Genomic DNA, 15,416 nt, shown 5'->3' with positions numbered 1-15,416 from the left:
TTTTTCAACATTTTTGCCATACTATAGCCTTGCTTTTTTGGTCATTTTTTTCAAAACGCTACATTATGTTGTTTTGGGCTGTTTTTGTATGTTTTATTGCTATGGCGTGTCTCAGCACCCTATGTTACGTGGTTTAAAATCATTTTTAGCTGTTTTTGGGACATGTCATTTTTTGACATTTTTGCCATACTATAGCCTTGCTTTTTTGGTCATTTTCTGCGACATGCTACATTATGGTGTTTTTGGCCATATTTGCAAGTTTAAATGCAATGGTGTGTCTCAGCACACTATTTTATGCTATTTTGAGGTGTTTTCAGCTGTTTTTGGGACATGTCATTTTTTGACATTTTTGCCATACTATAGCCTTGCTTTTTTGGTCATTTTTTTGACATGCTACATTATGGTGTTTTGGGCTGTTTTTGCATGTTTTATTCCTATGGCGTGCTTCAGCACACTATTTTATGTGATTTAGTTTGGCCCTGTTTTTCAACTTGATATAACATGACGCGTCTCTACCAGCTATAATAAGCGGTTTTCAGACATTTCTGGACACATATCAAAATGATGTAATTCGACATTCATTTTCATGGTATGTTTAGCTGTTTTATTGGACATATGATACAGTGACAGTTGTTGACATACCATAGTATGGCATATTTCTTCATTTTTTTGACATGCTATATTTTGATGTTTAAGACATTCTTTAAATATTATATACAGTGATTGGTCTAGACATGCTATTTTAATTGGTTTTCATCTGTCGTTTGGACATGTCACATTCTGACATACTATGACATGGCATCATCAGTCTTTTTTCATCATGCAATACTATATTGTTTTCAAACACTGTTTTATGACGTCTTAAGTTATAGTATAGAATTTCCTAAAAAAAAAAATTCAAAAAAAATCGAAATAATCAAACAATCAAAGTATAGCATGGCAAAGAAACAACAGGAAATGCAATGCTTTAGTGTGTAGAAAAATGTCAAAATATGACATGATCAAAAAACAGCTGAAAACGACATAAATTCGTATCTTGAGACATGTCACTGTATAGAATTTCGAGAAAAGAAAACATCATATAATAGCATGTCAAAAAACTGACCGAAAACGGCCTTGCATTGTATGTCGAAATATGTCAAAATACATGTCCAAAAAACAGCTGAAAACCAATTGAGATAGCATGTCGATACACGTCATAGTGTAGAATGTTGAAAAACCAACATCCAAAACATCACAATATAGCATGTCAAAAAATTTTCAGAAAATGTCATAGTATGTCGAAAAACGTCAAAGTATGCCATATCCAAAAAAAACCAGCTGAAAATGACATAAAATTGTATGAGATACTTTATAGTATAGAATGTTGACAAAATGTCCCAAAACATCATAATACAGCATATCGAAAACTTGACAGAAAACGCCATAGCACAGTATGTCGAAAAATGTCAAAATACGACACGTCAAAAAATAGCATGTCGAGACACATTATAGTATAGAATGTTGAAAAAAAATGTCCAAAAACTTAATATAGCATGTTGAAAAAAATGACCAAAAACATCATAGCACAGTATGTCGAAAAATGTCAAAATATGACATATCCAAAACACAGCTGAAACAAATTTAAATAGCATGTCCAGACACATAATAGTATACTGTTGAAATAACGTCCAAAAACATAATATAGCATGTCAAAATGCCACAGTATGCTGAAAAATGTCAAAATATGACATGTCCAAAAAGCTGCTGAAAATGACATAAAAGTGTATGTTGTGACGTGTCAAAGTATCGTATGTCAACAAAACGTCCAAAAACATCATAATATTGCATGTCAAAAAAATGACCAAAAACATAATTTAGTATGTCAGGAAAAAGTCGAAATGTGACATGTCCAAAAAACAGCTGGAAACGACATATTGTATGTCGAGACACGTCATACTATAAAATGTAAAAAAAAATCCCAAAAACATCATGATACAGCATGTCGAAAAATTAACCGCAAACTTCATTGTAGAGTTTGTCCAAAAATGTTAAATTATGACATGTCCAAAAAACAGCTGAAAACCAATTAAAACTGTCTGTCGAGACACGTCATAGTAAAGAAATTTTGAAAAAGCGTCCAAAAACATCATGATATAGCATGACGAAAAAAAACACAGAAAAAAATGTGTGACTATGTCAGTATCTTCAACATTATATGCTGACATTTTTTGGCATAGTCAACTATTACTAATTTCAGTTTGTTCGACATGACGTACTCTGTTGTCACTAAAGTCGCAGCGGGCCTTCGGCTTATCACCATCTCTTTGTCCAAACGTGGTCATTAATCGCTCCAAAAATCAAAGACGGTGAAAAATTTCAAGCGGCTCAATGCTGTGACAAAGAGAAATAACGATGGCACAATAAATGAAATTCAAAATAATTAGCTGTATTCCAAAACAAATGAGAAAAAAAAAGCAATTTCTCATTGAATTACACAAACAGAGATATGTCTCTCCATAACTAGTGTGTTCATCTTTTTGTTAACAGGAAACCAGTTCACCGCTGGCTCTGTTTACCAGCATATAGTATATTACACACGGAAATGAACACTTCAGGCAAACAGTTCAGGCAGTTTATGAGTGCAACAATTATCAGATTCATTCCACGTAAGGCAAGGTGTCGTATGTTTTTAAAGCAAAGCGGCTGAGTAACTTTTATGTACAAGTCATTATCAAAATATTGCTCTTATCTGTCAAATAAAAATATTCTCAGTTGACTCGCTGATAGAGTTCCATAGAAAATCTGGAGAATGTCCAGTGAAATGACGAAGAGTGAGAGAAACTGTCGGAAATGTTGAGAGGGAAAAACGGGCAGGTAAACACTGTCTCACTGGTCATCGTCAGAGTCCTGGTTACCGCTCAGGTGACTCTCCTGCACCTCAAGCTCCTCTGCACTCACCATGTCAGGACTGATGGCGGCGTATCTCGTCCCGTGGAACTGACGCAAGTGAATCTGTGCATATAAAACAAGCAGCATTGTAAAAAAACAACAACCTTAGGACAAATAAATTAAAACCAAACATCAAATGACAAACAAAGCATTACACTATCGGTGAATGAGGAGCGCTCGTTCAGCAGTGAACTGCTCGGTCCTCCGTTCATCAATAGTCTCCATCCATCATTCTGTACGATAATCTATACCATGTCTTTTTTTAAATGCTATAGTGTGACTTTAATTCCCAGCTGATACAATGTGCTTTTTATTACAGTCTGATATTAATTTTTTGAGATGCTATACTATTTGTCATTTTTTAGATGTGCTACACTATAAGTTCTATACTATAACTTTTTATCTAGTCTTTTCGACTCACTGTAGTATGGCTTTTTTTATATATATCAATGACATATCGATACAGATCGAACAGTGATTACATCCCCACTTCCCAACATACTACAGTGGAATTTTTCCCCCCATTTTTTGACATGCTATACAATGACTTTTTCCAGTTTTTTTACCCATAGTATGACTTTTTAATGTCTTTTTTCTTTCATACTATATTATAACAATTTTCCCCCCAATTTTTCAACACGCTATACTATGATTTTTTTTCAGAAACACTATCCTGAGACTTTTTCAACATATTACAGACCTTTACGCCAGCTACAGACTGAGTCTGTTTTTGATCAGACCAAATAAATCATCGAATGTCGTTGTTCTGGAGGATCGGTTCCCCCGCAGGCTGCAGCTGATGAAGCAGCACCATCATCATTTCCTGGTACATGATAAACCACAGCGTACCTGTATGTAGAGGTTGACCTCAGCGCTCCTGCACAGGTACGGGAAGTTTCCTCCTGTTTTCAGATGAGCTCGCCTGGCGTTAGGATACAGTTTATACATCTCCTCCTTCGCCTCCAGCGACAGAGCGCTCTGATCAAACACCTCAATGAGAGACAAAAATCGCATCTTTCAGCGGCAGAAACAGAAATGATTGCTCCCTGTGACGCAGAGATGATTAGACACTTACATCTATAATAGTCACAGCAACGTCTTTGATTTTGTGCGGCTCCACGTAGGAGTTCTGACAGTTAAGCGTTAGCCGCGATGCTAACTCACTTTGGTTCAGGGTTTCCAACTGCAGACACACAACACACACAAGAAAGGGTTAAACATTCAATAACATTACATATCTTTACTTAAAGGAACAAAGAGGCCAACCTCTGAAACCTGGAAAGACGTCAGTTTTCTTTTGCTGCATTTGGTCACCTTTAAAATGCATTTAAACTTTTCATATATGAGCAAATTGATTTCTTTTTCTTTGGAAAATATGGATGAAAAGGCAGGGAGAAACGTGTCCAACAAATTGCATGAAATTAGGACAAAAAACTGACCTGAATTTTTAAAAAAAATTATTGGAAGTTAATAACAAAAAAGGGGAAAATAGAATTATAATTACCTACTTTATGTATGTATTCATTCTTTTGTTTTTACTTTTTTCTTTTACATATTTTCTTTTTTTTTGTTGCTAACTTTCAGGTCACTACAGCAATCTATCAATCTGCTTAGGTCTCATGGGGTTAAAAGGAACAACATCTTGCATCTCATTTCTCTGAAAAGTTTCCTGATTCACAAGATTGAGATCAGAACCGAAACGTCCACGTGTTTGAGATAACAGACAGCTGAAACGACAGCTGTTAAAAACCCTCTGAGCTGTTAAAAAGCTGAGCACGCAGCGCTGCGTGACAGTGACCTGCGCTCAGTTTCACTTCATGATGTGCGGCGGTGCTGAACGATGACCAGAATGTCAGTTTGTGTTTACTGCAGCGACACTTTACAGCTAAATAACACCTGATCGAGCTGGGGTAGGCAGTTTAATTTTGGCATCATTCTGCAGAAATCCCGTCATAAACACGTGGTTCAAAACGCAGCTTCAAGACTACTGATTAGGACGAGCTGTCGGTCCCACATAGCACCTGTTCTTGCATCCCTCCATCGGCTTCCTGTAAAATTCAGAATAAACTACGAGATCCCGCTGATTACATATAAGGCGCTGCACGACCTCGCCCCGCGTTACCTCTCTGACCTGCTTGTTCTTCATTCTACTTCTCAATAAGGACGGGGATTGTTCATTTTTAATGATACTGATGCTATTATCGAAACTCCGTAACGATTCGAGTCTTTATCAAAACCACTAACTTTTAATACTCTGATTTAAATTTTTAATTTGAAAAATCTTGGCATCAGCAGTTTTAATTATGTATTATAAGATGATTGGAGCTCATGATAGACGGTTAAATAGGTTGTTATTCCATCTCTACTATCCCGATGCCCAAAGACAGTCGAAGGTTCTGCATTTAGGGTTAATCTGATGTACAGTGTTGATGTGCTTGGCCACTGAGGTTATGTGTCAGCCCCCCGAACCCCCGACGATCAATTAATCAGTCATTAAGATTTTAATCAAACATGGGAAATGTAATCAATCAATTGATAGGCTATGCAAAGCAGCGACGCATTTGCAATGTGCTGCTTTGAAACCTGCAAAAAATTGGTTTGATTTCTTCCAACAAAACAGGGAGAAGGCAACGAGCATCTTAACGACACAAGTCATAAGAAATTTACCTGAAAATAAGCCAAAAATAAATAAATATATAAATGAATACATAATAATACATAAACATAAAAATGACCTGAAATAAGTGCAGAAAAAATATATGTATAATTATAAAAATGTGTATTTTTTTTCTATAACATTATTTTAAATATATAATTAAAATAACTATGAATTAGGGATGATAACAATTCATTGATTGATTAATCAGTTGTTAAGAATTTAATCAAACATGTGAAATGTAATCAATGGATATGCTTTGCAATACTGCTTTGTTTGTTTGAAATAAGCAATGTTTTAATGTTTTTTTTCTTTTCAAATGATGATTAATCAATCATTGATTGTACCAATAATAAATTAAGGAAATGCTTAAGATTTGCAACCCTAAAAGCTCATCATTCAGCTCACCCTGTCGACCATGAAGTCGATAGCATCTGCCATTTTAGGATCCACAGGTCCTTTAGCAAAGTTCCCCAGAACAATCTTCTTCAGCATGAACGCCGGCATCAACCAGAAACTGAGGAGGAGCACGGAGACGAAACATTAATGAGTGCAAAGGTTAAAGGAAAGTCTGTGATGGAATCGCTGAAAACCACCTGTTGGCTGTCCACGTCTGATTAAAGATGGAGGTATCACTGAATGAATTACACAGTATCAGTGAGTGCACGCGCGGAGACTTGTGTGTGTACTCTGCAAACTTCTGAGCCAAGAATCCTCCCAGGGACGCCCCGAACACATGGACCTGAAGGTTTGAGGCACAGAGGAGCGTTATTAGATACAACGTGTGTCTCGATGTTGCTGCTCCTCTACTCTCCCACCCAAAAAACTTACAATCAACCAGATAATTTTTAAAAAATCACTTTTTAACACTCTCCTGTTCTCTGGCCAAATAACCAAAATAATCGCCAAATAAGTGCGTTTATATCCTGACGGTGGCTGACATCTTTCCTCCTGGACTTTGGGCTACATTGATAATAATGTACAGCTCCAGACATATGCAAACATGTTTACTTTTTTTATATCAGCTACAATGATGAAAGCAGGAGAAAAAGAGAAAGAGAGTGAAAATTCACAAAAGGTGTTGAATATGGTTCTTATATTGTAGAAACTTGACAGGAAAAGCTGAGTCTCGTCTCCTGACTGACACCCACAGAGACAGTCACACCCTTCAGACCAAATTCATCCTGTTTTACAAAGACACGCTCAGCTCTGAAGCTTAAGAAAAGAAACAGCCTTACTTTGTCCAACTGCAGGTGATCGAGAAGCTTCCTGAAGCCGTCACAGAACTCCATGAGATCCCAGTACACCGGATACTGCAGCTGGAAACCACAAAGACAGGAAACAAGAGTTATGTTGGAGTTATAACCAGGGGAGTCAGGGTTTACAGTCTCACAGTAGATGACAAAACTTTTCACTTTTAACTTTAGATCAGGACCAGACAGAGCAACATCAGGTCTCTGTCACATTTGGGATTTAGACCAGACATTTACACATTTACAGACTCTGTCTCACATGTTTGACAAACAGACGCTGGTGTCTGTTCCTCCAGTGCACCAGAATTATTCTCTGTTTTCTATCAGGGTATTTTGAACAAGTCATTTGAAGACGTGACCTTGAAAAACTAAAAAAAATAATTTTTTCACTGTTTTCAAACTTATTATTGACAATATTAACCCTCTGAAACCTGAATCTTTATCACTCTCCTGTTAGATAGGTAGCGATAAAGAGACTTTATTGTCCACCTCGGAGGAAATTTGTCTCTGGCTTCACTCAAACACAGCAAAGGTACATACAAACACATAAAACAATAACATTAAAAATGCACAAATGTACAATATACAAGACACAATGGTGCAAACAGATTTTTTAAAAAATGAAATCAATATAAATAAATAATAAAGGAGAGCATATCCTACAAAAAAGTACTTTTCCCAAACACAGTTATTCTGTTTGTTGACTGGCTGCATGGCTTTGGGAATAAAGGACTTCCTAGAAATGTTATGACTGGTTTTTGGGACCCTAAATATGCAATTACAAGCCTTTTACAATTATTTAAACCTTTTCAAAATAGTTTATTTTAGAAGCATGGAGAAAAAAGGCAATGAGCAACGTGGCAAGAAATGTCTCACAAACTGCAAGAATTTAGTAGATTTAGAAAATGATTTCCTTTAAAAGCAAAGGAAAAATTTCCAGAGAATTATACTTCTAATTATCAGAATTATCTATTTTAAATTATTGTGTGAAATAATTCTAAAAAAAAATTCAAGTCATTTCCATGTGGTTTCTTTTTTAAACTAAACCTTTTTTTCTTTGTTTGTTGAACGGGGGTGCTAATTTTCAGGCAATTGTCTTGTACTTTTTAACTAAGATCTTCATTACTTCTGGATCATTCCCTCGTAAGCCGCTCACTGCCTTCTTCCCATATTTCTGAAAGAAATCAGGCCAATTTACGAAGGTTTCCAAGGGATAAAAATAAGATTAATCAAGAAAATGTGCAGATTAATCTGAAAAAAAGAAGTTTAAATAAAGCAAAAAGCCGAAGCTGCGGTGTGTTTTGAGCTCACCGAGATGACTCTGTAGCCCCAGCCGGTCAGAGCTAACACCTGCTGGAAGAACACCTCAGCCGTCCCGCTGACCGGAGGGAGGAAGATGATGGGACACCTGATGCTCTTCGGGCCGGCGTCATACAGCGACCACACCTTACTGTCATCATCGTCAACGATAATCTGGTGGAGACAAAGACGCAAAGGTGAGAAAATTACATCCCGCAGAATCCAAAACCAGACAAAACTCTTGATGAACTGGAGTAACCACGTTTAACAACAGCAAGACTTTATTAAAAACATTCATTTACAAACTCTCACACGACTCCTGCAGTATAGTCCAAGTTTATGTGGCCTGTAGCAAATACATGCATTTTTTTTCTAAATCCTTACATTTAAAGAGTGAATTTGAACTGTGCTCCACAGAATGATCAAACAGTTCAAATGCACACACTTACACAGGGGTGTTACTGTTATGCAACAGAAAACACTAAGATTTCCGACACCTTCATTTATCTGTGGCAGCCTGCCACAATTAAAACATCTGCAACCACAAATAGACTTTATATTTTTGGAGCTGGACCGTTCATTAGGACACTGTTGAAATATATGTATAGTTCGGTTTTAGCATGTCGTCAGCTACCGTCACACACTCTAGTTCTGTGGGAAAGACTGAACGGTGTTTTAAATAGTACAGTTTTAGTGAAAATGCATGTGTTTGGAAAGGGCTGAGCTTAAGACTGAATAAATTAAACTTGGATTATACTGCATAAGTTGTGTGAGAGTTTTTAAACAGAGGTTTTGCTGCTGTTAAATGCAGCCTCCATTTACTTTTATTCATCAAGAATTTTCTCTTTTTTTCTCACATGCCTCCTCCTGAATAAAGTATCCAAAAACTATGCTTTCTTTACAAATTGAATAATCAATAATCAGTAATCAACTATACATATTTAATCACATGAAAATAGCTTCCAGTGTTACTGATCAAATATTATTACAGCTAGGGCTGGGCGATATGGAATAAAGTCTTATCACAATGTTTTTTTCATATCAGTCGATATCGATATCCATCAAATCACTATTTCTGTCGAGCTTAAAGGTTCCCTTCGACTCTTAAGTGAGATATGAAGGTATCATCAGGTTAATTTAGGTTTAAACATTAATTTTCTGTCAGACATTAAACATGACAAATATACTGTAGAACAGGCGTCACCAGCTGGAGGACCTATTCTACTAAAATTACAGAGGTCCAGTTACGAAAATTTCCTCCCAGCAAAGGTCCGAACCTCATACCTAAAATCCATATCACCATTAACTGAACATTTTACTTTGATTATGATTAATGAATGATTATTTTGTTTTTTGGGGGGTTTGTTTTTTGCCCTCATGGTTCACTGACACAGTGTCATGTGACCATGGTGTGTTGGAGTGTAATAAACATGTGATTTATTATTATTTATTAAACTTTCCAGCATTATATAAAAATGAAAAGCTCCATCTTAAACAAACTTCAGGTAAATTTAAGCACATTGTGCTGATAAAAGGCCAACCTCTCCTGACTGCAGGACTCTGACTTCAACTTCTGTCAAACTTCTGTGCTATTAATCATTTTCCTCAGGAATTAAAAACTTTTGAGTCGGCCTACTTCTCCTATAGCTGCCAACAGCCTGCCGACATTCACAGTTAGAGAAAGGCTGTAAAAAAGCTCATGTGCTTGTGGCCCCGGGCCCCCAAAACATTACATCTGCCCCTGGTAATAATAATGAGAGCTCAGCGCGAGCGGCTGGATGAGACACGGAGCGATGCGTCCTGGTGTTTCTAAATAATTCATCCAAAGTCTGATTAAAGCTGAAACTAACACAAAGTCGTCTGTAGAGTCTAAAGAAATCTTACAACTGACTATATATATATATATATATATATATATATTTAAAAAATATATAGGCAAATAGAAATACCTAAATACACATTGCATGCCTACTGGAAAAATGCTCTCTTCCTCCTGTCTTAAGCTTTCTCTAAATAAGTCGCTATCTTAAATGTCTCTTTTTCAAATAGCAAGGCCAGTCACTGTGAGTCATCAGTTTTTGTTAAGGCTACCTCAGTCTTTACTGAACAGTTCCTCACAAATCTTCCAATAAAAAGGAAAAAACAGAATAAAGTGATACTCCTTTTCTGTCTTTTTCTTTTCAAACTGGTTTTCACACAGGCAGCGAAAGACAAATATGGAAGCATTTCAAATGAAATCACATTTTTTGTCACATACACAATCACACAGTGTACAATACACAGTAAAATGTTTTTGTGCCTAACTTCAGATTATTATTTCACAACAGCAACAATGAAACAATGTTCTAACAATAAAGGGAAATAAAAGCGGTGATGAGGCAGCAGGTGTGAATCATTAGCCCTGTTCATACTGTGGTTCACACACAGTCAGCATGTGATGGATGACTGACTGATGAATATGAGCTGTGTGCTGTGTGTGACTTCACTTCCCACACAGAGTGAGAGGAGGAAATCCTCTTTTCAAAGACCTTTTTTAGGAGCTGATAACCTGTGAGCTCGGACCGTCACAGATCCTCTGTTCAGAAACTCTCTGCAGTCTGAAACACGCAAACAGCCAGTTCTTTAAAAAGAACAATGAAAACACTGTTGTTTTTGTAACTGCTGTTGAGGCTCACTGGTGTTAATGTTAGTTAACTAATTTGAAGCATTTTATTCTCCAGTACAGTCATGTGAAAGTACTTTATTTTAAAATATGTGGTCATGTGGAAATGTCAGGAATAAACTGAAACAGCAGAGAACAGTAACTGTTGCGGTGAACATTTAGAAAAAGGTCCCAGTTGCAACCAAGTGAGAAATATAAATTACATATAAAGTTTTCCAAGTTTTACACAATCCTTCACTCTACACTCTGAGTTTGATGCATTTACAGGAGTGAGAGAAATTCAGTACAAACGCTGTTACTGTAGTCGAGCAGCATAACCCGGTCCATTGTGTCTTAATCTGTTTTATTACTTAGAAACAGAGCAGCTCAGTTCAGAGGATTTTCATTTCCTTGGAATTGAGATCCTGGTATTTCCAGGGAATTTTCACCAAAACCTGCTCCCCTTTCATGGGTCCTGGACCATAGCGTGTGTGTGTGTGTGTGTGTGTGTGATAGCATACTGACCATACGTACAAGCACAAAGACGCCTTCTCCCAACCTCATTAAACTTGAAATGTAGTCCAACTTTAAACTGCAGTTATTTTGGTCTGGGCTGTTGGAGAGGTCTTTGAGCTGCGAGTTAGCTACATTCCACAAGCTCAAATGTCAAGAAAGAAAATATTCTTACACCTTTTTTCCATGATTTAACAGAAAAATACAACCATATACTCCTGAATTCAATATTCTCATCGTAAAACACACTCGTTCATAGCTGACAGCGACAAACTAAAACTCACAAAAAAAGTAAGTCTGTGTTATTATTTCCACTATTTCAACAATCATCAAGTCAAAATAAACCCTTAATGCACCCTGTCAGGTGTGAAAATATGCCGTTTTCCCTGATGAATCTCTCTGCCGTTGCTGGCCGGTTTTACTCCTCCTGTAACGTTATCCCCACCACTCATGGTCACCATGTTTCTCAGCTCATCTCACCTGTTCCACCAATAGAGATTCACCTCTGCTGGTGCAGGCTGTGCACTACATATATTCAATACAGGATCTCTGAATCACTTTATTGTAAATTGGAGTGTCTGTTTTTGACAGTATTGAAAATGTAACCTTTTGGATTTCTAAATACCCTGGTGTAGTATAAAACTAACTGGAGGTTCTTTTTAAAGTTTAATAACTGTAATTGTGGTTTTGGATTTGCATAACTAAACTAAATAAACAGAAGACCCAACACTTTAATATTCATGTTGCTACAGTAAATATCCATCAATGTTACAGATGTTTACTGTTGTATTGAAGGTATACTATGTACAAACTGGCTAATATTTGTAAACAGAATCTTCCTGTAAAAGTGGAAGTAAAAGCCAACCTCAGATTAACTGCATTTCTTTTTTTCAGCACTGTATCAGCGATTTATGTAGCTTTTTCTTGGATGCTTTCAGTTTACGCTCAACCCACAAATGTTTTTTATTCTATATTTTCTTTTTCTGTCTTTTCTATACATGTGTATGCGCAAATAAACTAAACTTTTGACCATATTCCGGAAACGCTGTTTACATCAGTACAGAGAAATCATGTTCACAGTATAAACTCTGGTTTCATTCAGAGTACTTTGAGTTTCTCATAAAAGGAATATGGTGTTAACATGCCCACACACATAAATGTGAAACTCTCAATGTGAAAACTCAGAGTGGGTCATCAGTGACGACTGAGAGGGAAAAAAACAAATCAAGTATCACAGTGCAGCAGTGTTCTTTCAGGCTGGATGGACAAAAACATCGTTCCTGAATGGAGACAAAACTATTGAACTGCTTTTATGATGATTTGGCAGGTTTGAAGCTCTGACTGGATTATTTGTGTCAGTCAAACCACTCTTTTGTTATCAGATATTCACACAAACGTAATCAAGCTGCATGATATGATCATCCTGTGATGTGTTTAACCCTTTATCACCTGCATCAGTTTTCCTGTGCTGCCCTAAGACGCCTTTCACAAGCATTTAAATGTAACGAACCAGAAAAAATGGTTCGATATCTTTCAAAAACACAGAAAAAACATAATGAGAAACATGGCAAGAAATGAGAGAGTGAAAAGAAATGCATGGAAAGATTATACAGAGCGGATTATGAATATCTTTGCTGTTCATTGTTGTAGCTTTGCACACATTTATATTTTTAACTTACATACTAGTTTTATACATTGCATTGGGACATTACGCAGTTTTATACTTTACACACTTTACACACTCAGCACATTATCTACAATATAATTTAAATATTCACATATCAGTGCTTATTGTCTAGTATTGTATTTCCCATGTTTATATTTTCACAGGCTTTACAAACTCAGCACATTATCCATATAATAATTTAAAAATTCACATATTGCCACTAATTGTCTATTACTATATTTCTTTACATACTCAGCACATTATACATACTTTACTTTTAATGTTCAAATACTGCATACTAGCGCTAGTTGTTTACCATTACTGTATTTCTAATTTTATATTTTTATATACTTGTGCTTGTACTTATGTGTACTTGCTATAATTCTCTATGCGACTGTAACAAACCACAACCCTTTTTTTGTTTTTTGTTTTGTTCTTTCTTTTTTGTTGCTTATCTTATAATAATTTTTTAGTTGCACATTTTTGGGCCATATCATTTGAAGTCACCCTCTTCCCATGTTTATACAAGAAATCAATCCAATTTGCTCGGGTTTCAAAGGGTTAAAACTAGGGGTCAAAAGATTGTCAGCCTGGCTGATTATTGGGTTGATATTTGGCATTTTGTTGATTATCTGTATCAGCATTTTATTTAAACAATCACAGATAAAATTGATTAATTAAAATGTGCAAAGAAAGTGTCATAATGGGCGGAACTTTTATTTTAAAAATCCATTGGGAGCGTTTCACATTTATTGTGTTTTTTTAATGTTCACTTGACTTTATTTTAAAAATAAGTTACTGTATATGATATTAAATGTTTTAGTTTATACTAAACATTTGCTAAATGCATTTAAACAAAGTTTTGTGTTGGAGTTTGTTATATATATATATATATATATATATATATATATATATATTATTTATTTTTCTGTTCAAATAACTACTCCAGATGAAATACATACTCTGGGTAAACTGTACAGCTAATCTCTGTGTGTCATTTGTTTCCATATATTGTATTATTGCTACTATACTTTTAGGATCTTAGAGTAATTTCTGAATGTTTTTGAAGTTTTAGATTACAAGTATAACTTTCATCCTGCTACTTAGCTGTAAACTCATACATCATTTAGTGTCTGGGCCCTTATTTACAAACTTGGATTTGGCTTATCAGCTTTCACACGTCTAATTTTATTGAAAATCATGTTTGCATCTATGTAGTTATCAACTCCAAATGTCACATACTAAATATTGGCAGAAAAACATTTTAATTGTAAATGCATATCAGTTCCAAATATTAGTCAGCAGTCTTATTAACTGATAATAATCGATATCAGCACTGAGAAACCATAATCAGTTGACCTCTAGTTAAAACCACCTGACACATGTGTTTAATGAATAACACGTTTAGTACCACACAGTTCACTGAAATCAACACAACATGAAGCCAAAAATAAAATAACACTGATCATGCATGAACTTGTTTGTTTCCTGTTTGTTTGTTTGTTTATGCGTGTTTGCTGCATGTTTATTGTTGTTGTTTAGTGTTTAGCAGTGGGCCCAGTGACTCTGGACCCCATCACTCATCACAAATCAAGAGGTACTTACTCTCTTCAGGGGCACTGTGCTTCTGAACCAGTTATAGTCCGGAGACACTTTAATCTCCTCCATCTGAGGACACATTGAGACACAAACAGTCAGAAACAAACAGCTAAACCTCCTCTTCAGCTGACAAACACCTGACTGTTACATTAGCTTCACCGCTAACTGTTAGCTGTTTCTCATCAAACACACATCAGCGTGGCCGTTACAGTGTTACAGTAATAATGACCGGATATAACGTTATTTACTGTGTCTAAATGTGATTTATGGCTGCTGTTACCGTGATCGTTGAGGATGTTAGTCACCGTGTCCGAGGAATTTTATCCATATCTGGGGAGCATTTTCTCCGGCTGCCTCTCGGGTCATATGACTCCGCTTTCAAACACACTTCCGCAAAGCTCCGACCGCCGCCTACCACCGCGGACTGTGAAACACAACACACACACACGCACACAGTGTCTGACCATCTGTCTGCACGCTGTCTACTGCACCATCGTGTAGTTTCAATAAGCCAAAGAGCATTTACAGCAGATTTAGGGGAACTAGCTTGTAGCACTTTGTGGCGCTCTGCACTTCCCCGTGCTTTGCGCGCATGCGCACACGAACATCCACAGTCGTGGTTTCTGATTTTGTTTGAGGTAGGATAGAAAAGATAAGAATAAATAAATAAATACAAATTAAAGTGAGTGCAAAAAAAGATTAAAAAATTACAAAAATAAAGTTAGATAGCTTAAAATAAAAATAACATAAACTCTATACACACAGGATAACTGCAGTACGCTCATAGTGTGTTGTATATTTACTCTAAAATTATATAAATATAGCCCATTAACACAGTTGCACAGTAAGTGGTAAATA

At 36.2% G+C, this 15,416-nt stretch overlaps 1 protein-coding gene across 1 annotated transcript; it reads right to left on the bottom strand.

Annotated features, from left to right (window-relative positions):
• Window positions 1-2,407: 2,407 nt before the first annotated feature.
• Window positions 2,408-15,138, bottom strand: spg21 (SPG21 abhydrolase domain containing, maspardin). Its single transcript, XM_088082242.1, has 9 exons — window positions 14,839-15,138; window positions 14,565-14,627; window positions 8,152-8,313; window positions 6,826-6,906; window positions 6,184-6,329; window positions 5,996-6,104; window positions 4,007-4,114; window positions 3,781-3,921; window positions 2,408-2,994 (listed from the first exon to the last, which is right to left on the bottom strand). The coding sequence occupies exons 2-9, from the start codon at window positions 14,625-14,627 to the stop codon at window positions 2,869-2,871; spliced, it is 936 nt and encodes a 311-aa protein (XP_087938368.1). The 5' UTR covers window positions 14,839-15,138; the 3' UTR covers window positions 2,408-2,868.
• Between the last annotated feature and the right edge of the window lie 278 nt (window positions 15,139-15,416).

The sequence above is a fragment of the Plectropomus leopardus genome, chromosome 1, assembly GCF_026936395.1.
Source record: "Plectropomus leopardus strain MGB_pleo_1.0 chromosome 1, ASM2693639v1, whole genome shotgun sequence".
In the NCBI taxonomy this organism is placed as follows: Eukaryota; Metazoa; Chordata; class Actinopteri; order Perciformes; family Serranidae; genus Plectropomus; species Plectropomus leopardus.
This window is presented reverse-complemented; position numbering and strand designations above follow the sequence as displayed.